The 27934-nt window shown below is 45.0% G+C and overlaps 1 protein-coding gene across 3 annotated transcripts in view; it reads right to left on the bottom strand.

Moving 5' to 3' along the window:
- Window positions 1-6255: 6255 nt before the first annotated feature.
- Window positions 6256-27934, bottom strand: part of LOC144599817 (cyclin-dependent kinase-like 2) — a 45113-nt gene continuing 23434 nt past the window's right edge. For 2 of the 3 annotated variants that reach the window (XM_078411065.1, XM_078411066.1), the window contains 7 exons: window positions 27539-27686; window positions 25629-25727; window positions 22108-22514; window positions 19692-19761; window positions 13973-14135; window positions 9051-9136; window positions 6256-6362 (listed from right to left, as the gene is read on the bottom strand). In XM_078411065.1, the coding sequence (XP_078267191.1) occupies window positions 6303-6362; window positions 9051-9136; window positions 13973-14135; window positions 19692-19761; window positions 22108-22514; window positions 25629-25727; window positions 27539-27686 (1033 nt within the window). In that variant the 3' untranslated portion in view covers window positions 6256-6302. The remainder of the gene's footprint in view (window positions 6363-9050; window positions 9137-13972; window positions 14136-19691; window positions 19762-22107; window positions 22515-25628; window positions 25728-27538; window positions 27687-27934) is intronic. The other variant, XM_078411067.1, reaches the window with a different exon arrangement.

Genomic DNA, 27934 nt, shown 5'->3' on the forward strand with positions numbered 1-27934 from the left:
ATTTCCAGAAGGTTAGTTTAATAAACATTCCCAAATTTTAGCAGGGAGTAAACTTCAGCTATAAGATGCTTTGTAGTATTAGATTTATACAGTATTTGGACTTTTATTGTGTATAAATGACAGTGTAACATGGTCAGAGTTTACAAAAGTCTTGTCCTAGGTTGAACTTGTTGGTTTAATAAACATTCCCACGTTGTAACAGTGACTAAACTCCAGCTATAAGATGTAGACAAGGAGCTGCAAATGCTGGTTTACAATAAAAAAGGACATAAAGTGCTGGAGTAACTCAACGGGTCAGGCAGCAGCCAAAGAAGAATTAGGAGCAAGAGTAGACTTACTCCGACATTCACCAAGATCATGACAAATCTTAATCCTCAGTTACTTTTTCCTTAATTCCCTTAACAACCAGAGAACTCCATTGTGAATGAACTCAGTGACAGAGTTTCCATTCCCTCTGCCACTGAGAATTTAAAGAATCACCAACCAAAGTTTACCTTTGGTCAGAGATACTGCTTGGAAATAGGTCTTTCGTCCAACTGAGTCCACACTGACCGTTCACACCAGTTCTATGTTATTTACATTTTCTCATCCACTCCCTATGCATGTGGGGCAATTTATTTTTTACAGAGGCCAATTAATCTACAACTCTGCATGACTTTGGGATGTGGAAGGAAACCGGGTCACCCAGAGGCAAACCTTGCGATCACAGGGAGAACGTGCAAACTCCGCACAGACAGCAACCAAGGTCAGGATCAAACTCGGATCTCTGGTGTTACGGGGCAGCAAATCCACCAGTTGTGCACCACTGAACGAAGAAATCATCTCATTCCTAAATGGTCTACCGCTTAGTCTGAGATCTTGACCTTGGAACACCCAGAGAAAACCCACGCAGGTCACAGGGAGAATGTACAAACTCCATACCGACAGCACCCGAGATCAGCATCGAACCCAGGTCTCCGGCATTTTAAGGCAGCAACTCTACTGGTGCGCCACCGTGCCGTGCCGCACTTTGTTTTATCAATGGCTTATGGAATCTTCAAATATAAAATAAAGATCTCTCTTAAGCTTGAGCATCATTTTTCATAGTCATAGTGCTCCACGGTGCAGAAATAGGCTATTTGGCCAATCATGTCCATGCCACCATCTTTGCACATCTATGCTAATCCATGTTGCTTGCATTGTCCATGATCTTAAGAGGAAAATTGCAAAGCATTTCCCTCATTTACCAACTAGAGTACAATCTTTAAAAATATCTTGTTAAATTAATGTAGAACAAAAAATAACTTGCACATCTGACTGCACTTGCGAAATATTGGTGTCTGGTATTTTTAAGGCAGAGTTTGACAGATAGTTGATAAGGGTGTCAAGGGTTATGGGTAGAAGAAAGTTTTTTAAAAAAGGTCAGTTGTCTTTGTTGAAAATAGACATGAAAGAGGAGAATGGGGTTGAGAGGGAAAAATAGATCGACCATGATTAAATGGCGGGGTAGACTCGATGGGCCAAATGGCCTACTTCTGCTGCTATGACTTGTGAACTTCTGAATATGGTCAATCATTGCATTTAATCCCAGATACAGCAAAAACACTTCAATTTTACCATGTAATAAAAAGATAATGATGTTTATTCAAACTCTGTAAATCAGATAACATGCTAAACATGTTGAACAAAACAGCAAATTCTTTGGCATTGTGCAGAGCAAGATTGGTGATGGTCTAATATAAGAAGACACATGACAGTATGAATACAAGGCTGTACTTCAATCTCAAGGTCCATGTGACTGACTTAAGTATCTTGGGGTTGAGTTTGTGGCCAGTGATTTCATCTAAACCCCAGGATATATCACGGTCCCATTACCCATCCCACCATCGATGTATGTCGCCAATCACACGATGATCACATTCAATCTTTTCTATAATAATCTCCAGAATAAAATGAAACAAGAAATGTGATTGGCCAAAACAGCTTTTAGTATAGTCAGTTCATTTTAGTTTAGGGGTGACGTTTTGGGTCGAGACCCTTCTTCTGAAGAAGGGTCTCAACCCGAAACGTCACCCATTCCTTCTCTCCAGAGACGTTGCCTGTCCCGCTGAGTTACTCCAGCTTTTTGTGTCTATCTTCAGTTTGAACCAGCATCTGCAGTTCCTTCCTACGCATTTTAGTTTAGTTTAGTTTATCAGTGTCACATGTACCGAGGTACAGTGAAAAGCTTTATGTTGCATGCTATTCAGTCAAAGAAAAGACGATACATGATTACAATCAAGCTATCCACAGTGTACAGAACTTCGGTTTCCCCCCACACTCCAAAGACGTACAGGTTTGTAGATTAATTGGCTTGGTATGAGTGTAAATTGTCCCTAGTGTGTGTAGGATGCGTTAATGTGAGGGGTCGGCACGGACTCGGTGGGCCGAAGGGCCTGTATCCGTGCTGTATCTCTAAATCAAACTAGGGCCAATTTAATTTTTTTACCTTGGCCAATTAACCTACAAACCTGTACGTCTTTGGAGTGTGGGAGGAAACTGGAGCACTCGGAGAAAACCCACGCAGGTCACAGGGAGAATGTACGGACTCCGCACAGACAGCACCCGTAGTGAGGATCGAACCCGATTGTATGGCAGCAACTCTACTACTGCGCCACTATGCCGCCCTAAGACATTTGCCTTTGTTCCTTAACCCTACCCATGAACTGGTAACTCTGATCTGCAGATCAGCGTTAACTTGGCCTTAAGCCACTGCCTTCATTTTCAATCATTCTTTGTATTTTCCCTGCCCATGGACTCAGATTTCTCGCAGTAAACTATTTATATCCGATAAGTGATTGCTTAACTGGAATAGCTAGATTTTTAGACTACTTTCTGATGTGTAGCTCAATTAAGTATTACATTTCCCACTTCCACAATATAAATGAGCAGTTTGTTTCTGGGCATATTATTTATTTTCATGTTCTGAATTTGCACAAAGAATGTTTTCTTTGCCTTCATCTTTAACAAATCATTACATTTAATTGCAATTGTTGGTTGTAATGGTATCAAATTTGCTACAGTGAAAGAAGGAGTAGGTGCCTTAGCAAAGAGGCCCTAAGTTACACAGACCTATATCATCTGGCATAGAAACAGCTCACTTGGCTTAAACCCTCCTTGCCACCAAATGCTGCATATGTGTAATCTCTCAGCTGTAAATATAACTCTAGTCAACCCTAAAATGGCACAAAGTGCTGGAGTAACTCAGCAGGTCAGGCAGCATCTCTGGAGAAAGACACAAAGTGCTGGAGTAACTCAGCAGGTTAGGCAGCATCTCTGGAGAAAGACACAAAGTGCTGGAGTAACTCAGCAGGTTAGGCAGCATCTCTGGAGAAAGACACAAAATGCTGGAGTCTTTTTTCGTGTCCATCATCTATGTTTCAAATGTTACATCACTGTCTTCGTCCGTCCTGAAAAGGACGCAAGCTTCCGGCGACAATCAGTGGGAGCCATCACTTGTACAGTAGATGATGGTGGTAGCAGAATTAGCTCAGGCCACTTCCAGTTTCCAGCCCCGCGACGTGGACACTTTTGCTATGGGGCCAATGCTGGAGTAACTCAGCAGGACAGGCAGCATTTCTGGATAGAAGGGATGGGTGACGTTTCGGGTCGAGACCCTTCTTCAGATTGAGGGTCAGGGGAGAGGGAGACAGAGATATGGAAGGGTAAGGTGTGAAAACGAGAGTTCAAAGGGGAAAATGTAGAATGGACCATTGTTAGCAAGGGGAAGATGACAACGAGGCATACAAAGTAAAATTTAATCAGGAGGTCAGTCACACTAGTCGGAGAACTAGGAATATGGACAGGTGATGTTTTGAGTCGAGATCCTTCTTTGGACTGATTGTAGGGTGGGGTGAAGAAAGCTGGAAAAGGAGAGAGGTAGGACAACGCGTGGCAGGTAATAGTATTAAATCTTGCCCGTTTCACCTTGAACAAATGTTCTCAGATTTTTATTTCTCCAAATCCGTGTAAAAGAGTGCGTGCGTTTACCCTGTGATTTAGTACATCTCTATAAGATCGCCCCTCAGCCTCCTGCACTCCAAGAAAAGTCCTAGCCTGCCCAAGGGCAGCGGTAGAGTTGCTGCCTTACAGCGAATGCAGCGCCGGAGACTCAGGTTCGATCCTGACTACGGGCGCTGTCTGTACGGAGTTTGTACGTTCCCCCCGTGACCTGCGTGGGTTTTCTCCGAGATCTTCGGTTTCCTCCCACACTCCAAAGACGTACAGGTTTGTAGGTTAATTGGCTGGGCAAATGTAAAAATTGTCCCTAGGGTGTGTAGGATAGTGTTAATGTACGGGGATCGCTAGGCGGCGCGGACCCAGTGGGCCGAAGGGCCTGTTTCCGCGCTGTATCTCTAAATCTGAAAAAAAATCTGGAAAAAAAAATCACTTCTTAAAACTGAGTCCCTCAAGTCCAATTGAGGTGTTTCACGCCTTGATTTTGTTTGAGCTATTCATTTAAGTTTAATTGAGTTTAATTTTAGTTCTTACCTTACAGCACTTTCAGCGACAGAGACCCGGGTTCAATCCTGACTGTGTATGGAGTTTGTACGTTCTCCCCGTGACCACGTGGGTTTTCTCCAAGGCATGAAACACCTCAATCGCGAGCATTCTCAAGCTTTGAGAACAGAAGGTTGGACATTCGAAAAAAAAACTGAGAATAATGTGCAAGAAATACAACAAAACCTACGCTGCACGCCCTCAATAGCAAGAATATCCTTCCTCAAATTTGGAGACCAAAACTGCACACAGTACTCCAGGTGCGGTCTCACTAGGGCCCTGTACCACTGCAGAAGGACCTCTTTGCTCCTATACTCAACTCCTCTTGTTATGAAGGCCAACATTCCATTGGCTTTCTTCACTGCCTGCTGTACCTGCATGCTTCCTTTCAGTGACTGATGCACTAGGACACCCAGATCTCGTTGTATGTCCCCTTTTCCTAACTTGACACCATTCAGATAATACTCTGCCCTCCTATTCTCTCCACCAAAGTGGATAACCTCACACTTATCCACATTAAACTGCATCTGCCATGCATCCGCCCACTCACACAACCTGTCCAAGTCACCCTGCAACCTCATAGCATCTTCCTCACAGTTCACACTACCATCCAGCTTTGTATCATCTGCAAATTTGCTAATGGTACTTTTAATCCCTTCATCTACGTCATTAATGTATATTGTAAATAGCTGCGGTCCCAGCACCGAGCCTTGCGGTACCCCACTAGTTGTAATTGTGCAGTGATTACTCTATTTTTTAAAAAAGTGCTTTTGGAACGTACAATGCCAAATAACATCTGGAAGTTGATTTTAATGATTTAGAGAAGGAAGCATATAATTGCCTGTATTTTGCTGTTCGAAACTTGGTGTTCAATCTGCTGATAATCCCTCATAAAATGTTTTTAGGCTTCTCGGGTTAAGTTTCCTTCGTCTCATCCATCATCTTTGATGGCATCATCCAAAGGGGACTGCAGAGAGTCATGGATGCAGTCTAGTCCATCACACAGATCAGACTCCCCAACATTGACTCCATCTACATTTCACGCTGCCTCGGAAATGCAGCCAACATAATCAAAGACTAGTCCCTCCCCGATCATTCCTTCTTTTCCCCGCTCCTGTCCAGCAAGTCCATGCCAACCCATTCACCAGTCCTATTCTTCACACTAGGAACAAGTTACAGAAGCCACTTAACCTACATACCTGTACTTCCTTGCAAATGTGGGAGGAAAACAAAGCACAAGGCGAAAACCCACGCAGGTCAAGGGGAGAACATTCAAACTCCATACAGATAGTACCCGTAGTCAGGATCGAACCCAGGTCTCTGACGTTGTAAGGCAGCAACTCTACCACTGCGACGCCAAAATGTATCAATATATTCTTACCATCATTCTTCCATTGCACAAATACACATCATACCTCATGAAATGGTGGCTTGATCGAAATGTGTATCTCAATTAATATAAATCTAATTGGAAGATTAGATTAAGACTACAACATCCCTAGATTTATAGCAACACAAGTCCCCATCAGCCTGAAGGAAGGTTCCAAACAGAAACATCATCTGTCCGTTCCCTCCACAGATGCTGCCTGACCCGCTCAGTTCCTCCAGCACTTTGTTTTAAAAAAAAATTAGATTTATCCAAATCTGCAGCGTATCCTAAATTACAGAACAAAAATGTGCTGAAACTAGAGGATTTTCAATAAATGTTTTTGTTTTAATTCAGCTAAAATAAAGGTGGCACTCATTTCAATCAGTAGTGACAGTCTTTATTATATGGGAATTTTTCATCCTGGGCAATGCATTCGACACGCAGAGTTCCTGGCTTTCTGCGACTCTCCCGTGGCCTGAAAGTCAAACCAAGAATAATTATGTGAACATTTGTTCTCTGAAAACATCGTGTAAACAGTCAATCTGTCACGCTCTATTTTGAAAGCACAAAGATCTCACAGTGTCGGCGAGACATATCTTTCAGTAAGATTTAGCGACAATGAGTAACATGACCAACTTGCCCAGTTGTAAACATTAATATATCGAAGACAATGCTAAACACCAAAATCTGAAGTAACTCAGCGGGTCAGGCAGCATCTCTGGAGATAAGGAATAGATGACGTTTCAGGTCGAGATCCTTCTTCAGACCCAAAATGTCACCCACTCCTTGTCTCCAGAGATGCTGCCTGTCCCACTGAGTTACCCTGGCTTTTTGTGTCTCTCTTCGGGCGTAAACCAGCATCTGCAGTTCCTTCCTACACAAGCATGCTAAATTCCATTCTCAAGGCACTAGGACTGGAGACATAAATTGCCTCTTATTCATGGTATTCCAATTGGACCAGAAATAAATATTTGCATGGGTCTTTTCCATCTCAGAGTCATACAGCATGGAAACAGGCCCTTCGGCCCCTCATCCGTACCAACAAAGATGTCCCATCTACACTAGTCCCACCTGCCCGCATTTGGCCCATATCCCTCTAAACCGATCTAACCCATGCACATTTCCAAATGTTTTTTAAACATTGTGATAATATTTGCATTGTCGTGGGATTTTTTCAGCTCTGTTTCATCCTGATTCTGTTGGGCAATCTCATTGTCCCATTGTCCATAAGACATTGTAGCAGAATTAGGCCATTGAGTCTGCTCTGCCATTCGATCAGGGCTGATCTATTTTTCCCTCATTCCCCTGCCTTCTCACCATAACCTTTAACTCTTCAAGAACCTCCCAATCTCCACTTTAAAACTACCCATGGCCTCCACTGCAGTCTGTGGCAATGAATTCCATCCTCTGGCTAAAGAAATTCCTCCTCATCTCCATTCTAAAGGCACGTCCTTTCATTCTGAGGCTGTGCCTTCTGATCCCAGACACTCCCGTTACTGGAAACATCCTCTCCACATCCACACTATCTCATCTGTCAGCACATTTCTTTAATTTCCAAAAATAAGCTTTATTCAGAATAAAAAAATATATACAAGACAAAAACTGTTCAAAAACTCTTCTCACATTCTGGTGTGGGATATTCCCATCCTTGGGGGAAAAAATAATTCTGACTGTCTATCCTATCTACACCTCTCATCGTTTTATATACAGGCACCTCTGTCAGAACTTCCCTCAATCTCCAGCGTTCCAGGTAGGGTTGCCAACTGTCCAATATTAGCCGGGACATCCTGTATTTTGGGCTAAATTAGTGTGTCCCGTACAGGACCGCCTTTGTCCCGTATTAGTACATTGGTGGAGCGGGAGCACATGGCCGCTGGCTGGGTGAGGTCACGTGGGGCACAGAGCGGTGACGTCACCTTGCCCGTATTTGGGAGTGAGGAAGTTGGCAACCCTAGTTCCAGTGGAAACAAACCAAGTCTCTCCTACCTCTCCCTGCACCCAAGGCCCCCCTTAATCCAGGCATTAATCTGATAAAACAACCTTTGCAAAACCTCCACTATCCTTCCAGTATTGAGGCTACCAGAGCCACACACGAGACTCCAAATACAGCCTAACCAAAGTCCTATGTAGCTGCATCTTGACTTCCTGACTCTTGTACTCAATGTTGTGGATTTGTCTCTGGAGACCTCCACATTCCTGAAGAAAGACTCATCACAAGTGATCAGGCGAAATGTGTAGGAAGGAACCGCAGATGCTGCTTTAAACCGAAGACAGACAAAAAAATCTGGATTAACTCAGCGGGACAGGCAGCATCTCTGGAGAGAAGGAACGGGTGACGTTTCGGGTCGAGACCCTTCTTCAGACTGATCTATCAGTCCATCTGACCATCAGTCTGAAGAACCATCAGTCTCGACCCGAAACGTCACCCCCTCCTTCTCTCCAGAGATGCTGCCTGTCCCCGCTGAGTTACTCCAGGATTTTGTGCCTATCACCAAGTGATCAGGATTGGCCACCTGTTTATCCAAGTTGCAAGATTTTATTTTTTCAATCAAAACCCTAACAGGTAGAGTTTGGAAACTTGAAATAAAAACAGAAAATGATGAAAATATTCATCTCGGTCAGGCAGCCTTGATAAAGAGAGAGAGAGAAGCAGAGTTTGTGGTTGAAATCTATTGACTTTTCATCAGAATGATAAATATTTTTCCCTTTCCACAGATGCTGCCTGACCTGCTGAGTGATTTTAAGTTTCTGTTTTCATGCGTTTATTTCTCAAAGACGGAAATGCGTTGCTAATGGTCCCAGCAGAGAAAGTTAGAATCCACCCATTGATGGAACATCAACCCCATCTCTTCAACTATGGTGAGAAGGTGGATGAAAAATCCAAAGAAAATGACTGAAGGAACCATTGTTAAGGTGCTGAGATCAGATTGAAAATAATGGCAAAAACCTGCAGATGCTGGAATTCCGAAACAAATGCAGGAAATGCCGGAAAAACCCAACCAAGACAACAGGCGAAAATGCTGGAATAATACTCTTGCACTGAGATCAGGTTTCCATGATGCTGGGTCAAGAGTGGAACAAGGCAAAAATTAACTGCATGAAGCAATTATTTGACAGAAACGTCAAGTACAGTTGGTACTGTAGTGGGATATAACCGTTTTACCTGGTGGAGCATGTTCCTTGTTTGATCCTGATCAGACGTCACCAACGAAGGAATTCTCAACTCCTTTTTCAGCATCTTGTATTTTCCTGGAATTAGAGCATTGGTTTGTGGAGAGAAATTGTTATTGATCAGTGAATGTAAAGTCACGCAACTGGGTTTGCATTTGGCTTGGGATATTTATGTAAGAGAATTTAAAGGCCAGTTACATGCACTTCCATCCAATTCTCCTCATCCTACCATATATTTGGCCATGGGGTAAGTATCTCACAGCAGGTTGTTTCTGACCAGTTTGTTTTTGCCCCTGCCTGAAGGCGGCAATAATCATCTCAGAGAGAGAGGAGGACTTAAGATATGAACAGCTACGAGATCAATCCAAATGCAACTTTATTACAATAAAACCTGGAGATTATTCATAGTCATCAACTTTTCGCCATACATAATAGATAGACGAGTTGACATGGGAGTTTCGGAAGATTATACAGCATATAATCCTCCACCATTTTCGCTACCTCCAAAGGGATCCCACTACTGGCCACATCTTCCCATCTCCCCCCCACCCCTTTCTGCTTTCCGCAGAGACAGTTCCCTTCAAAACTCCCTGGTCAATTCATCCCTTCCCACCCAAACCACCCCCTCCCCAGGTACTTTCCCCTGCAACCGCAGGAGATGCAACACGCGTTCCTTTACCTCCCCCCTCGACTCCATCCAAGGACCCAAACAGTCTTTCCAGGTGAGGCAGAGGTTCACTTGCACCTCCTCAAACCTCTTCTACTGTATCCGCTGTTCCAGGTGTCAACTTCTCTACATCGGCGAGACCAAGCGTAGGCTCGGCGATCGTTTCACTGAACACCTCCGCTCAGTCCGTCTTAACCTGCCTGATCACCCGGTGGCTCAGCACTTCAACTCCCCCTCCCATTCCCAATCTGACCTTTCTGTCCTGGGCCTCCTTAATAGTCAGAGTGAGGCCCAGCACAAATTGGAGAAACAGCACCTCATATTTCGCTTGGGTAGTTTATACCCCAGCGATATGAACATTGACTTCTCTAACTTCAAATAGCCCTTGCTTTCCCTCTCTATCCCCTCCCCTTTCCCAGTTCTCCCACCAGTCTTACTGTCTCCGACTACATTCTATCTTTGTCCCGCCCACTCCCCTGACATTAGTCTGAAGAAGGGTCTCGACCCAAAACGTCACCCATTCTTCTCCAGAGATGCTGCCTGTCCCTCTTGAGTTACTCCAGCATTTTGTGTCTACCTTCGATTTAAACCAGCATCTGCAGTTCTTTCTTACACAAAGTAAATGCGCAGTCTTTTACCAAGAGCAGGGTAATGGAGAACCAGAGGACATAGGTTTAAGGTGAGGGAGGAAAGATTGAATAGAACCTGAGAGGCAGCTTTTTCACACAAAGGATGGTGGGTGTGTGCAACCAGCTGCCAGGGGAGGTAGTTAAGGCGGATACTATCACTACTTTTAAGGAACACTTAGACAGGTACATGGATAGGATAGGTTTATGGGCTAAATACAGACAGGTGGGACTAGCATAGATGGGGCATTTTGGTTGGCCTTGGCAAGTTTGGCCGAAGGGCTTGTTTCCACGCTCCCAGCTACCTCATTGCTAACTTTCAAACTATCTTTAATCGCTCTGGGAGGAGCCAGCGCTGCCGTCGCAGCTGCGGCTTGCCTGCAGTCCGTCTGTCTTTTGTGTTTTTTGTTGTTTTTGTCTGAATTGTAGTTTAATATGATGTAGTGTTGTATGTTATGTTTTGGGGGGGGGGGGGTGGGAGGGAACGGGAACTGTAACATTCTCTCTCCCGAACGGAGACGCGACCTTTGTTCTGTGTCGTGTCTCCGTTCCCGTTGCGGCCTACCACCGGCCATGCACCTGGGACCACCTGGGGCTCTGGTTCGCAGAGCCCGCGGCCCGGACTCACCACCTGCGGCGCTGGCTGCCTGCGGATGCTGCGGGAACGGCTGCGACTCGTCTCCGGAGGCTCCGGCGCGGGCCGCGTGGACGTCGGAAGCCCGCAGGCCCCTGGATGGGGGCCGACATCGGGAGCTGCGGCAGCGGCAGAGGCAGCGTGTTCGCCCGCCCCGAATCGTGGGGCTTGGGTCGGCCCGCCACGGACCTTTCACCGTCCGGCGCGACCTGAAATAGGCCGCGGGATTTTTCACCGCCCAGCGGGGGCTTCAATATCGGGAGCCCCGACCGCCCCGACGTGGCAACTCCAACAGCCTGACCGCGGGACAAGACGGCAGGGAAGAGAAAAAAACATTCTGGCCTTCCATCACAGTGAGGAGGGACTGGAGGAGACTCACTGTGATGGATGTTTATTTTTGTTTGGTGTTAGTTGTGATTGCATGTGTTATTGCATTTTTATTGATTAATCTTATTGGTCTTATTGTTCAACTGCGGGTAATGTTTCATTTCACTACACATTTATGTGTATGTAACAAATAAACGACTATTGACTATTGACTATTGACATTAAACCAGCATCTGCAGTTCTTTCCTACATATCTTTAATTGCACTTTACTGGACTTTACCTTGTACTAAACATTATTCCCTTTATCCTATATCTGTACACTGTGAATGGCGTGATTGCAATCATGCATAGTCTTTTCGCTGACTGGATAGCAGTCACCAAAAAGCTTTTCACTGTACCTCGGTGCACATGACAATAATAATAAACGAACCTAAACAAACATTTCTAATGAGCCCTACCTGAGCTAGCCCGCACATAAGTGATGGTGAGAGGCAACAAAATGAGGAAAAAAAACAACATACATATGTGGCATTAGAAATTGATGCTTCTATGAAAAATACAATGAGTGTTTTAGGGTCATAAGTCTTACAGCATGAAACAGGCCCTTTGGCCTAACTTGCCCATGCCAACTAAGATGCCCTATCTGCACTCGTCCCACCTGCGTGCGTTTGGACCATACCACTCTAAACCTTTGCGTAAACCTTTCCTATCCATGTAAAGGAAAGCTTCCTGGTGCAATAAATACAGACATTGTCTGTGTTTGTCCAGAGTCAACGCAGAATAAACCAGTCCCCTGTTTAAATCTGAAGCATCCTAACAAGAGCAAAATTCAGGAAGAAATAACGACTGAGATCCTCAGTCTATCTGTAGAAGTCTTTCTAATCAGTAGAATCTCGAGTTTTCTACTTTGAAAAGAATTCAGTCTCCAAAATCTCAGGGAGTTCAATTTGCATGTTTGCAGTGACGTCTTTTAAAATCTTTTGCAGCAGTTTTTTAAATCTTCAACAGTAAAAGGGAAATGTGTAAATCGCCATGTTCCAGGATTAGGATTCTCTCTGTTTTAGAACGTTGCGTGGTAAAGGGTTGGTGAAGGGAACTATTAAATCTGGGGAAAACCAGTATTGGGATGGGGTGGAACACAAATTTACACCAAGTCCTCTGTTACTCACCAGTGATGAAATGCAGTGGAAAATCTGGGTCTATCCAATAAAGCCAGGGCCTTTTCTCAATGTTAGTCACAAATGGTTATAAGGCCATAAGTGATAGGAGTAGAATTAGGCCATTCAGCCCATCAAGTCTCGGCTATTCAATCATGGCTGATCTATCTCTCCCTCCTAACCCCATTCTCCTGCTTTCTCCCCATAACCTCTGACATCCGTACTAATCAAGAATCTATCTATCTCTGCCGTAAAAATATCCACTGACTTGGCCTCCACAGCCTTCTGTGGCAAAGAATTCCACAGATTCACCACTCTCTGTCAAAAGAGATTCCTCCTCATCTCCTTTGCGAAAGGAACATCCTTTAATTCTGAGGCTATGACCTCTAGTTCTAGACTCTCCCACTAGTGGAAACACCCTCTCCACATCCACTCTATCCAAGCCTTTCACTATTCTTCTAAACTCCAGCGAGTACCTGCCCAGTGGCGACAAAAGCTCATCATTCCTAGGATCATTGCCAAGCATTTAATACAATTCCCTAAATTCATGTGATCAGTGCAGAAGTAGGCTATACGGCCCATCGAGTCTACTTCACCATTCAATCATGGCTGATCTATCTTTCCCTCTCAACCCCATTCTCCTGCCTTCTCCCTAGAGCCCTTGACAACTGTACCAATCAAGTATCTGTCAATCTCTGCCTAAAAAATACCCAATGTCGTGGCCACAAAGCTGTCTGTGGCAAAACAATTCCACTCACTTTAAGAATTAGTTTACCATGTTATTTAAGCTATAAAAATGTACAGATGCAGATGCCGGAAATCTAAAATAAAAACAGAAAATGCTGGAAATACTCAGAAGGTCAGGCAGCATCTGTGGGAAGAGAACTTTCCCAAGCAATCACAGGCATTGCAATACTAGTTTAGTTTAGAGATACAGTGCGGAAACAGGCCCTTTGGCCCACCGACTCGGCACCAACCAGCAATCCCCGTACACTAGCACTATCCTACACACACACAAGAGGACCATTCACAATTTTACCAAAGCCAATTAACCTAGAAACCTGTACGCCTTTGGAGTGTAGGAGGAAACCGGAGCACCCGGAGAAAACGTACACGGTCACAGGGAGAACGTACAAACTCTGTACCGACAGCACCCATAGTCAGGATTGAACCCGGGTCTCCGGCGCTGTAAGGCAGCAACTCTACCGCTGCGACACCGTGCCGCCCGTAAAAATGCCTTGAAGAGTTCCAAATTATGCATTAGATTAGTTGCCTAAAACTTTTCATTTCCAGACAGAATCTTTGATTTAAAGCAGGTCACCACTCTGGTTATGGGCATGGACCCCATGGTGAACTGTGGTGCCACGTTCGTGGTTGAAGAAGAAATTGCCAAGAGATGGAATTCATCTCCCACCTCAGACTTGTACCAACGTAGTTCTGCTGCTTCACATAATGTGACCAGATAAGTACATTGGTGTTACAAGACACTATTCTATTTATACCTTCCAAACCCTTCGCTTCCAGTTGATGGCCAGTTGATGGGAGCTCAGGAAAATGGAGATCTCCCTTTCCCGTCTTCGAGGTTTTGGGCTTTTTTTTGCTTCCGGTAAGTTCTTGATCCATTTGTGCAGTTTGTTCACCAAGACCAGCCTCTTCATCCTGAGTCTGAAGCAGAAAAAAATATCGTTAGAGGAGAAATCCACTTCAAGGCTTACGTGGAGAGAACAGGAAAATGGGATTGAGAGGGAGAGATGGATCAGCCATGATTGAATGGCGGAGTAGTCTCGGTGGGCCGAATGGCCTAATTCTGCTCCAATGACTTATAGAAACATAGAAACAGAAAATAGGTGCAGGAGTAGGCCATTCGGCCCTTCGAGCTTGCACCGCCATCCAATATGATCATGGCTGATCATCCAACTCAGTATCCCGTACCTGCCTTCTCTCCATACCCCCTGATCCCTTTAGCCACAAGGGCCACATCTAACTCCCTCTTAAATATAGCCAATGAACTGGCCTCAACTACCTTCTGTGGCAGAGAATTCCACAGATTCACCACTCTCTGTGTGAAAAAAAAACTTTCTCATCTCGGTCCTAAAAGACTTCCCCCTTATCCTTAAACTGTGACCCCTTGTTCTGGACTTCCCCAACATCGGGAACAATCTTCCTGCGTCTAGCCTGTCCAACCCCTTAAGAATTTTGTAAGTTTCTATAAGATCCCCCCTCAATTCCAGCGAATTATGAACAAGAACATTTCGGGTCGGGACTCATCTTCAGATTGATTGTGAGGGGGGGGGGGGGGGGGGGGGGAGGGAGAAAGCTGCAAGAGACATGGGTGCGAGCCAAAGTCAAGTCAAGTCAATTTTATTTGTATAGCACATTTAAAAACAACCCACGTTGACCAAAGTGCTGTACATCAGTTCAGGTACTAAGAAACGAACATACAATGGCACACAAACATAACAGCACATACATAAACAGTTTACAGCGCCCCCAAAAAGGCCTCAAAGCCTGGCGAGTGATAGGTGGATGCAGGCGAGGGAAGTTTTTGATAGTTAAATTCAACAAATACAGGTAAATTGACTCCCCCCAATCTGTATCAGTCATCGGTCAGTAATATATGCTGAACTCGCTTTTTATTTTGCCTGTTTTCTCCTCTCTGGGACTGGAAGAATTGCCTGGCCTGACCTGTTCTCCTGCTTTGCATTACACAACACTCTCATTTTTTCTTCTAAGTTCTCACTCTCTAAAATGATCCCCTTCATGCACTGACCAGATAACTTTGTTTACAGCTCATCTTCACGGTCACTGTGGGACAAGACGACCGTTCCACCGAACGCTTGCACTCGATCCGCCGAAGCTTGCTGGACCTCCCGGTTGCTATACCTTTTAAACCCCCCCCCCTTCCCCAACCAGGACCTTTCTGTCCTGAGCCTCCTCCATTGCCAGAGTGAGGCCAAGTGCAATATGAAGGAGCAGCCCCTCATATTCCGCTTGGGCAGCTTCCAACCCGATGATGAGAACATTGAAGAGAGACACAAAGTGCTGGAGTAACTCAGCGGGTCAGGCACCATCTCTGGAGAAAAAAGGATAGGTGATGCCCTTCATCAGACTGCGGTATGAACATTGGATTCTCCCGTTTGAGGTAATGGGAGAATTCCATTTCTCCCATTCTTCCAATTCTCCCATTCTTTTTCTTCCCTTTTTCTATCCCCAATGCACCCCCATTCTCCCACTATCCCGCCCCTCTTTCCCCCACCCACACACACCATCCCCTTCCACTTATATTCCTTCCTCCCTCAGGCTCTACATTTCACTGCTCTTTCAAACTTCTTCTCAACACCTTTTTGTCCCCCGATTGTCTCCTCTTTGAGTCCAGCCTGTGTGCACCTATCTGCCAATCATAAATCTCCCTTTCACCTGGGTGCTTACTCCTAGGCCCCAACTAATGGCCATGCAGAAACTAACCACTAGAGGTAGATATTTTATCATCCTCCCTACTATCCAAAAAAGCCACCTGTCCATATTTAGTTTAGTTTAGTTTAGAGATACAGCACCGGAACCATATTTAGTTTAGTTTAAGTTAGAGATACAGCACGGGAACAGGCCCTTCGGCCCATCGAGTCCGCACCGACCAGTGATCCCCGCACACTAACACTATCTTACACACACTCGGGACAATTTTACATTTATACCAAGCCAATTATCCTACGTACCTGTATATCTTAGGCGTGTGGGAGGAAACCGAAGATCTCGGAGAAAACCCACGCAGGTCAATAGACAATAGACAATAGACAATAGGTGCAGGAGTAGGCCATTCAGCCCTTCGAGCCAGCACCGCCATTCAATGCGATCATGGCTGATCACTCTCAATCAGTACCCCGTTCCTGCCTTCTCCCCATACCCCCTCACTCCGCTATCCTTAAGAGCTCTATCCAGCTCTCTCTTGAAAGCATCCAACGAACTGGCCTCCACTGCCTTCTGAGGCAGAGAATTCCACACCTTCACCACTCTTTGACTGAAAAAGTTCTTCCTCATCTCCGTTCTAAATGGCCTACCCCTTATTCTTAAACTGTGGCCCCTTGTTCTGGACTCCCCCAACATTGGGAACATGTTTCCTGCCTCTAATGTGTCCAATCCCCTAATTATCTTATATGTTTCAATAAGATCCCCCCTCATCCTTCTAAATTCCAGTGTATACAAGCCTAATTGCTCCAGCCTTTCAACATACGACAGTCCCGCCATTCCGGGAATTAACCTAGTGAACCTACGCTGCACGCCCTCCATAGCAAGAATATCCTTCCTCGAATTTGGAGACCAAAACTGCACACAGTACTCCAGGTGCGGTCTCACCAGGGCCCGGTACAACTGTAGAAGGTCACGCGGATAACGTACAAACTCCATATAGACAAGTATCCCTAGTCAGGATCGAACTCGGGTCTTTGGCGCTGTAAGGCAGTAGCTCTACCTCTGCGCCACCGTGCTGCCCAGAGATGTTGCCTGGCCCACTAACCCGCACATCTCCTTTAAACTTTGCCCCTCTCACATTAAGGCCATGCCCTCCATTATTAGAAACATAGAAAATAAGTGGAGGAGTAGGCCATTCGGCCCTTCGAGCCAGCACCGCCATTCAATATGATCATGGCTGATCATCCAACATCAGTACCCCGTTCCTGCTTTCTCCCCATATCCCTTGATTCTGTTAGCCCTAAGAGCTGTAGCTAACACCCGTAAGCCCTAGGAGCTATATCTAACTCATGTATCATTAGATAATTCCATCCTAGAAAAAGGTTCTGTCTATCCTCTCTACGCTTCTCATAATTTTATATACTTCTATCAGTAGTGAGTTACTCCAGCACACGGTGTTTTCTTAAAAATGTAAACCAGCATCTGCAGTCCCTTGTGCCACCATTTGAGTACATGGTTTCTAACATGACAGATATTCTCCTAGGTTACAACTTAACATGTTTGCGTAACAATGCAGCTGAAATAGGAACTCGACGCACTGAGATTTGTGATGTAGATCTAAAACCAAGTAGACCGTAAATTTCAGCCATTACAATGTTTGTAACTATGCCATCAGAGTTTTGTATTACACTTCTAATGGATTATGCACTTAAACATTTACGAGGTATTAAATGTTGAGAACCATAAATGCCTCGGTGAGTAAATATAGCACATGATGTGATGTTGAAACACACACACACCACAAAGGTTCTAGGTTTGAGCATGGAATAGTCTAATTCCACATTTGTTAGTTACTTCGAAATGCAACTAGTCAGGGTAGATAATGTTGATATTAAGATACAGTCAGAGTCCGAAAATGGGTCCCGGCCCAAAATGTCACAAGGAGATTGAAAGATAAATGATGACTTTTGCAAAGGTAGACACAAAATGCTGAAGTAACTCAACGGGACAGGCGGCATCTCTGAAGAGAAGGAACGGGTGACGTTTTAGGTCGAGACCCTTCTTCGGACTCAGGGGAGAGAGAGACAGAGATATGGAAGGGTAAGGTGTGAAAACACAGATCAAGGGGGGACGATGATCAAGGGAATGTAGAATGGTACTTTGTTAGCCGAGGGGAAGGTGACAACGAGGCACACAATCAGGAGGACACTGGAACCAGTCATAGAACTAGAATGGGGTAGGGACAGAGATGGAGGGTAAGCAAGGGGAGAAATCAATATTCATACCGCTGGGTTGTAAGAAAAAAAACTGCAGATGCTGGTCTAAATCGAAGGTAGACACAAAATGCTGGAGTAACTCAGCGGGTCAGGCAGCATCTCGGAAGAGATTCCCTTTCGAGATGCTGCCTGACCCGCTGAGTTACTCCAGCACTTTGTGTCTGTCTACAGTCAGGAGAATACAGTCTTCATTCATTTATCTTCAGCGGTCGGGGAAACAGATAATTTCTTCTCCTTAATTTATGTCAACGATTCAGTGATTTGATGATACTTTATTGTCGCACGTACCTAGGTACAGTGAGATGCTTTGTTTTACACACAACCCGGTATAAATCATACAACAGACATCACCTAGGCAGTATACAAGTGTCACCAAGATTTTAGTTTAGTTTACTTTAGAGATAAGTTGTACAGGGCCCTAGTGAGACCGCACCTGGGGTACCGTGTGCAGTTTTGGTCTCCAAATTTGAGGAAGGATATTCTTGCTATTGAGGGCGTGCAGCGTAGGTTTACTATGTTAATTCCCGGAATGGCGGGACTGTCGTATGTTGAAAGACTGAATTTAGAAGGATTGAGAGGGGGTCTTATCGAAACATATAAGATTATTAAGGGGTTGGACACGTTAGAGGCAGGAAACATGTTCCCAATGTTGGGGGAGTCCAGAACAAGGGGCCACAGTTTAAGAATAAGGGGTAGGCCATTTAGAACGGAGATGATGAAAAACTTTTTCAGTCAGTCAGTTGTAAATATGTGGAATTCACTGCCTCAGAAGGCAGTGGAGGCCAAGTCTCTGAATGCATTCAAGAGAGAACCAGATAGAGCTCTTAAGGATAGCGGAGTCAGGGGGTATGGGGAGAAGGCAGGAACGGGGTACTGATTGAGAATGATCAGCCATGATCACATTGAATGGTGGTGCTGGCTCGAAGGGCCAGATGGCCTACTCCTGCACCTATTGTCTATTGTTTATTGACCAGCAATCCCCGCACACTAACACTACCCTACACACACTAGGGACAATTTACTATTCAACCAAAGCCAATTACCCTACAAACCTGTCGGTCTTTGGAGTGTGGGAGGAAACCGAAGATCTCGGGGAAAACCCACGCAGGGCACGGGGAGAACATATAGACTCCGTACAGACAGCACTCATAGTCAGGATCGAACCCGGGTCTCTGGCGCTGAAAGGCAGCTACACCACCGCTGCGCCACCGTGCCGCCCTTAAAAGTTCTTCCTAATTTATTTCAATGATTCGATGATACTTTATTGTCGCATGTACCTAGGGACAGTGAAATGCTTGGTTTTGCACACAACTCAGTAAAATCACACAGCAGGCCTCACCTCGGCACGTTTTGACATCGACAAAGTAGCAGGTGTCAAACATACCCTGGAATTTTATTATTTGTGCCCATTTTTATTGCAAATATTACACAAGAAATACTGTCAAATTATAGCATAAATCTGCAACAAACAATTAGAAAACAATTTTCCACGTGATATTCGTAAATAATTGACGCACGGTTACTTCATCTAATTACTTACTGATGCTGGATGTGTTTCACCCATCTGGTTGACACACGGGCTGTTTTTTTTCTTCACCTTCTCTTGTGTCCTAAAAAAGTTGCACGCTTACTGTATTTTCTCAACAAAAAAAAGCAACTAAACGGAGGTCGAGTAGTGAAATGCCTGGTTAGAGTGGATGTGGAGAGGATGTTTCATATAAGATTATTAAGGGGTTGGACACCTTAGAGGCAGGAAACATGTTCCCAATGTTGGGGGAGTCCAGTACAAGGGGCCACAGTTTAAGAATAAGGGGTAGGCCATTTAGAACTGAGATGAGGAAAAACTATTTCAGTCAGAGAGTTGTGAATCTGTGGAATTCTCTGCCTCAGAAGGCAGTGGAGGCCAATTCTCTGAATGCATTCAAGAGAGATCTAGATAGAGCTCTTAAGGATAGCGGAGTCAGGGGGTATGGGGAGAAAGCAGGAACGGGGTACTGATTGAGAATGATCAGCCATGATCACATTGAATGGCGGTGCTGGCTCAAAGGGCCGAATGGCCTCCTCCTGCACCTATTGTCTATTGTTTCCACTAGTTGGACAGTCTGGGACTAGAGGTCACAGCATCAGAATTAAAGGACGTTCTTTCAGGAAGGAGATGAGGAGAAATTTCTTGCGTCAGAGGAATCTGTGGAATTCTTTGCCACAGGCAGCTGTGGAGGCCAAGTCAGTGGATATTTTTAAGGCAGAGACAGATAGATTCTTGGATAGTACGGGTGTCAGGGGTTATGGGGAGAAGGCAGGAGAATGGGGTTAAGAGGGATAGTTCAGCCATGATTGAATGGCGGAGTAGACTTGACGGGCCGAATGGCCTAATTCTGGTCCTATCACTTATGAACATAAGGATGTGGTGATGAGGGTCATTTTACCTGGACATCTATATACTAAAACTCTCGTTTGTTTGTTTGTTTGTTCCTGAACTACAGCCAAAACGGTACACGATAGCGCGACAATTTAAGGCCCACCTTACTCACCGCCGTGTCTTTGGTGCTAATGGAAGAGGTTGCATTGAAATTGGTGTTATATTTTTTTAATTATTCACATTTTAAAGTTTAAATCTATCTCCTAAGGAGGGAGGGGGGAGGAAGGGAGGGAGAGGGGTGGAGGGAGTGGGGGGGTGGAGGGAGTGGGGGGAAGGAGGATAAGGGGGGTTGAGGGGGATGGTGGGAGGGGAGGGGAGGGGAAGGGGGGAGGGGAGAGGAGGGGGGAGGAGAGGTGCTGCACCAATGCAGGAGAGGTTTGGGCCTAACGGGTCCATTTGGTCTCGTCTATGCTAAAACTAATTAAAGCCACTTGATTACCTCCCTGACCTTTATCTGTGTGTAGAAGATGACCACCAGAATGCTGCCTGGGTTAGAGGGGGTATTACCGATAAGGAGAGTTTAGTTCATTTAGTTTAGCTTAGCGGTACGGCATGGAAACAGGCCCATCGACTCCACGCCGACCATCGATCAGCCGTTCACCCTAGTTCTATGTTAGTCCACTTTCTCACCCGCCCTACACAATTTTACAGTGACCAATTCATCTACAACCCCGCACGTCTTTCGGATGTGGCACGAAACCGGAGCACCCGGAGGCAACCCACGCGGACAACAGGGAGAACGTGCACATTCTACACAGACAGCACCCGAGGTCAGGATCGAACCAAAATCCTACGTACCAAGTCAGGATCGAACCAAAATCCTACTGCCTTACAGCGCCAAAGACCCTTCTTCAAACTGAGAGTCAGGGGAGAGGGGAGTCTAGAGATATGAAAGGTTAAGGTGTGAAAACGACAGATCAAAGCAGATGGTGATAGGGAAATGTAGAATGGTTCATTGCTAGCTGAGGGAAGGAGACATAAAATCAGTAAAATTAATCAGTACAGCGAATGAAATTAGTCGGAGAACTAGGGTGGTGGAGGGATGGAGAGAGAGGGAAAACAAGGGTTACTTGAAGTTAGACAATTCAATATTCATGCTGCTGGGTTGTAAGTACCCAAGTGAAATGTGAGGTGCTGTTCCTCCAATTTGCATTGGGCCTCAGTCTGACAGTGGAGGAGGCCCAGGACAGAAAGGTCAGTGTGGGAATCGGAGGGGAATTAAAGTGTTTAGCAACCGGGAGATCAGGCAAGTCTACTTAGTAATTTAGCACCATTGACCAGTCTAGCAGGGAAGTCTATTTGTGTAGGAAGGAACTGCAGAAGCTGGTTTAAATCCAAGATAGACACAAAATGCTGGAGTAACTCAGCGGGACAGGCAGCATCTCTGGAGAGAAGGAATGGGTGACGTTTCGGGTCGAGACCCTTCTTCAGACTGAGGGAAGTCTATTTAGTGCCTTTGGCCAGTCTAACAGGGAGGACTTGTGTATTACTCATGAGGGTACTGCAAACTTTGGTGACACACTTTATCGATAGTTACCTTGAGTTTGATATTGATGTCTCGTTGGCGTCAACATTGAGATTTTTGTTCGGCGAGGGGCCCGTGGTCATTCCGGCGTGCGAGCCGATGGGAGGGATGCTGGCAGCTGGCGTGCTGTTTAAAGCTTCTTCACCGCTGTTCAAATCCTTCAGGGAGGTCGCTGTGGGATTTGCTTTGTTGCAATTCGTATACTTTGCTTCTGCCGCTGCCAGCTTCCCTTCCATTCCCTGCGGACTTCCACCAACCCTTTCCGTTCCGACGGAAGGACTTCCCAGAGAGGATTCCTGAAGCATTGGGGAAGACTTACAAACTGTCGGATGGTCCACTTGCTCTCCTTTTATTTTCTCCCCCTTTGACCCAATACGCTTGTACTTCCTGCTTTTAGGTTCTTTGTCCTTTACGGTGTCCTACACAAGGAATGATTATGAATGAGTGTCCTGCACAAGGGGATAATTCTGAATGATTAGCGCTTGAAGAGGAAGTAACCCGTGGCCTGTCTAGTCTAGTCTAGAGCTACAGCTCGGAAACACGTCCTTCGGCCCACTGAGTCCACGCCGACCAACAATCACCCCGTTCACTAGTTCTATCAATAGACAATAGGTGCAGGAGTAGGCCATTCGGCCCTTCGAGCCAGCACCGCCATTCAATGTGATCATGGCTGATCATTCTCAATCAGTACCCCATTCCTGCCTTCTCCCCATACCCACTGACTCCACTATCCTTAAGAGCTCTATCTAGCTCTCTCTTGAATGCATTCAGAGAATTGGCCTCCACTGCCTTCTGAGGCAGAGAATTCCACAGATTCACAACTCTCTGCCTGAAAAAGTTTTTCCTCATCTCCGTTCTAAATGGCCTACCCCTTATTCTTAAACTGTGGCCCCTTGTTCTGGACTCCCCCAACATTGGGAACATGTTTCCTGCCTCTAACGAATCCAACCCCTTAATAATCTTATACGTTTCGATAAGATCCCCTCTCATCCTTCTAAATTTCAGTGCATACAAGCCTAATCGCTCCAGTCTTTCAACATGTCCTACACACTGGGGGCAATTCACAGAGGCCAATTAAGCTACAAACCTGTATGTCTTCGGGAAGAAACCAGAACACCCGGAGAAAACACACGCGGTCACGGGGAGAACACACAAGCTCCACCGAGTCCGTGCTGACCAGCCATCCCCACACACTAACACAATCATAGGGACCATTTACAATCTTTACCGACGGCAATGAACCTACAACCCTGTACGTCTTTCGTGCGTGGGCGGAAACTGGAGCACCCGGGGAAAACCCACGCGGTCACAGGGAGAACGTACAAACTCTGTACGGACAGAACTTGCAGTCGGGTCTCTGGCGCTGTGAGGCAGCAATTCTACCTCTGTGCCACCGTGCCGTTCTTATAAACTCCTTCTGACGGTACCACTCACCAACATATTAGAACCAACTTATAGCGGCCAATTAACTTACAAAATGGATAACTGAGCAAAAGAACTCAGCGATCTACACTGTTGGCCTGTGCAGTGGTTTTCTGCATATTCTGCATTGTACACTGCCTTTTAAAACGAGAATTAAATATCACTTAAATAACTACCACAGTTCATCACCCAAGTTACAGCTGAAATGGAAATAGAATCAGTAGTCTATAGTTTAGTGAATGATTGTGTTGGACTTTAGCTGATTCAATCCATTGAATGTATTTGAATCGAGTACATTTGAATATTTTTAATATTAAATAACTCTAAATCACTTCTGCAGTGGAAATTGGAATTAAATGACAATCACTTTTTATTTGTACAAATATAAATCTGCTTAAATGTGAGCACGTTCCTTCAATATTGCATGAGGCAATCTATTATTCTCTATCAATGAAACAAATAGCTGGTTTGTTCCCAGCCTAAATCATTAAGGACTTTTTTTTTGGAGAAATGAGTATGAAATTAATTTCTCAATGAGCATTAAAATAATGTTCCATCGACAGAAGCACACAATTAATGATTACTTGTCCGTTCCAAGTGAGAAAATAACCGTGATCACATTTCGGCCAGGATGTCGTTATTCACTCAGTAAAGCAAAAATTCACTGAAGTCATGTTGTCATTGTTAATTAGCCAGATACATGCTACTCAGGGCATGTCCCACTTAGGCGATTGTAAGGCGACTGCCGGCGACTGTCAAAGTCGTAGCAGATCGCCGAACTTTCCTTTTACCCGACGACAATGACCGCGACAATGCCGAGTCTGGTCGAGATTACAGCGTCTTCTGAAACATCGCGAAAATTCCCATGCTGTCAATGCTTCTCCGGCGTCCTGGTTTTCGCTGAAATCACTGACAAGTCGGTAAGTACTTGAGAGTTTTGAACTATAACACCTTGTATGGGTTACTTAAAAACCAAGCTTCACTGTAACAAGAAATAAACCCAATTTACTTCCAGTTTACTAATAGCTGTATTAAAAATGGTTAAGTGGATTTTTGTGAAAGGTGTGTGGGCTTTCTTTGAAAATGTAAGGGAGATGCATATCTGGTTTCTGGGTTGCATATCTGGGTTTGGAGCCCACTTTAAATGTAATGGCTGAGGCGAAAAACATCGTAAAAATTCCCACGCTGTCAATGCTTCTCCGGCGTCCTAATTTTCGCTGAAATCACTGACAAGTCGGTAAGTACTTGAGAGTTTTGAACTATAACATGTTTCATGTCATATGGGTTACTTTAAAACAAGAAATAAACACAATTTACTTCCAGTTTACTAATAGCTGTATTAAAAAAAAAAAATTTGAAAGTGGTTCAGTGGATTTTTGTGAAACGTGTGTGGGCATTCTTTGAAAATGTAAGGGAGATGCATATCTGGTTTCTGGGTTGAATATCTGGGTTGGGAGCCCACTTTAAATGTAATGGCTGAGGCCAAAAACATCGCGCAAATTCCCACGCTTACCTGACTGTCAAACTGTTGCCTCCAATCTACCTGTCAAATGTCCTGACGGTAAATAAATTAGTTAAACACAAGCATTTTATGGTATTTTGAAATGACTTTACTTAGTTTAATATTATGTGCTTCTAAATGCATCTTAAGAGAACCTATCAAACCTGGGGGACAGCATGCGACAGTGCCCGCAATAAGCAACGATACCTGGCGACAAGCCAGCTGTCGCCGAGAAATTTCAAACCGTTTGATTTCTCAGTGACGCGCCGAGATCCACTACGATCTTTGGAAGACTCCTCACGATCGTGCCCGCGACACCCCGGCGAACTGTCGGCGACAGCCTAGTCACCGGCAGTCGCCTTAAAATCGCCTAAGTGGGACAGGCCCTTTTAACTCGCTTCAGAACTGTTTTAGTTGAGTTAGCTTAGTTCAGTTTAGTCTATTTTCACATGTACCGAGTGAGGTACAGTGAGCAGCTTTTGTTGCGTGCTATCCAGTCGGCGGAAAGACAACACATGATTACAATCTAGCCATCCACAGTGTTCAGATACATGATAAAGGGAAGAGCGTAAATACAGATCTGAGAGGAGGTTAAGAAGAGCATAGTTACAGTAAGAGATGTTGCTGGAGGAGTAGAGATTAACACGAGTGGAGGGATTGTAAGGCGTGATTGCAGACCCACTTCTGTGGCCAGCACACAAAGAGTCACCTGGGTCGGACAGACAAATTATTACAGATTATTAACAACTTTTGGTGGAACAAGCTGACTTGTTTCCGTTAATGTTGTTGAGTTAAGATAGAAGATTGGAACTCAATTATCCTACCCTGAAGGCTCATTAAACAAATCCTTGGCAGACACTAATAATCTAGCTTGATTCATTTAAGGCGGGCATGGTGGCACAGTGTTAGATCTGCTGCCTTACAGCGCCAGAGACCCAGGGTTACTGCATCTTGCACCTCTTCTTGAGGTGATGGTGGAGATAGGGGAGAGGTGGGGAATGGATGTAAGTGGGGAGCTGTAAGCCTGTTTTTTTTTTAACAAATGCAGGCAAATGGGACTACCTTAGATGGAGCATCTTGGTCAGCATGGAGAAGTTGGTCCAAGGGGCCTATTTCTGTGCTGTTTGACTCTACGACTATGACTTTATTCAACAGCATTAACTACCAGCCGACACAAAGTGCTGGAGTAACTCAACCGATCAGTCAGCATCTCTGGAGAATATTTCAATGATGTTTCGGGTCATTTCGGGTTGGGGCCCTTTTTCAGCCTGATTGCGGTGGAGTGGGGAGAAATCTTGAAGAGTGGGTGAGGCCAGGACAAAGCCTGGTGAGTGATAGGTGGAAACAGGTAATAGAGTGATACAGTGTGGAAACAGGCCCTTCGGCCCGACTTGCCCACACCGGCCAACAATGTCCCAGCTACACTAGTCACACCTGCCCATGTTTGGTCCATATCCCTCCAAACCTGTCCCATCCATGAACCTGTTTAACTGTTTCTTAAACGTTGGGATAGTCCCAGCCTCCTCTAGCAGCTTGTTCCATACACCCACCACCCTTTGTGTGAAAAAGTCACCCCTCAGATTCCTATTAAATCTTTTCCCCTTCACCTTAAACCTATGTCTTCCGGTCCTCGATTCCCCTACTCTGATCTATTCTTCTCATGATTTTATACACCTCAATAAGATTACCCCATATCCTCCTGCACTCCAAAGAATAGAGTCCCAGCCTACACAACCTCTCCCTATAGCTGAGACCCTCTAGTCCTGGCAACATCCTTGTAAATCTTCTCTGTACCCTTTCCAGCTTGACAACATCTTTTGTATAACAGGGCAAGGGGGGTTTGATAGGCAGATGGTTGGACCTAGGCCAGAGATGAGAAGACAAAAGGTGTGAGATTAGCATGTTCTCCTGAGATGCTGCCTGACCCGCTGAGTTACTCCAGCACTCTGTGTCTTTTTTGTAAACTAGCATCTGCAATTTCTTGTACCTTCGTTAACACGAGACGGTTCTGCTCCCAATTTCCTACATCGTTCCTCTTCCATTCAGTTTGTTATTTGAAGCTGTTTCTTGTTCTCACAACAGCACCATAGCTCCGTCAAACCCATGGCCCACAACTCTCTTCAACTCACCTCACGCATCAGTGCACCACCTGCCAATCTGGTCATCCTCTCTTCTAGCTTTCTCCCCCCCCCCTACGGCAGTCAGTCTGAAGAAGGGTCCCGACCCGAAACATCGACTAGCCATGTCCTCCAGAGATGCTGCCTGACCCACTGGGTTGATCCAGCACCCTGTCTTGTTTAGCCATCCTCGGGTTTTATCCCACATCCCAATGACGAGCAGGTTTACAGGTTAATTGGCCTCTACAAATTGCCCTTGTTGTGTGGGAAGAGGGTGAAAAATTGGGATAACATCGAACTGGTGTGAACGGGAGATCGATGATCATCGTGAGCTGAAGGACCTGTGTCCTCGCTGCATCTGTAAAGTCCAAAGAATAAAGTCTAAACAAAAAACAACCCTCACCTTTCCATGCTTCTTGGCACTTTGTTTTACAGCTAACAGCGTCTTTTCATGTTCTGTGATTTCCTTGCTGATATTTTTACGTTTTCTAATCAACAGTGGATTATCTTTCATATCCTTGAGAACTTGAGCTTGGATTTCTGGGATAAATCTGGAAATACAAGGGTAACTTTACAAGATTACACATAACTTGATAAGATTTTCCAGTGTTTTCTGCATTTATTTCAGATTTCCAGCACCTGCATTTCTTTAAACATTTTTGATTGATATTTGCAAGGGAACTTCAAATCGGAATGAATGAATGTACGAATGAATGAATGAATGATACTTTATATCACATGTGGCAAGTCACAGTGAGATTCGTTGTTTTGCATACGCCAGGTATGCAAAGAGTCGCCA

Source organism: Rhinoraja longicauda, chromosome 14 (genome assembly GCF_053455715.1).
Source record: "Rhinoraja longicauda isolate Sanriku21f chromosome 14, sRhiLon1.1, whole genome shotgun sequence".
Taxonomy (NCBI): domain Eukaryota; kingdom Metazoa; phylum Chordata; class Chondrichthyes; order Rajiformes; family Arhynchobatidae; genus Rhinoraja; species Rhinoraja longicauda.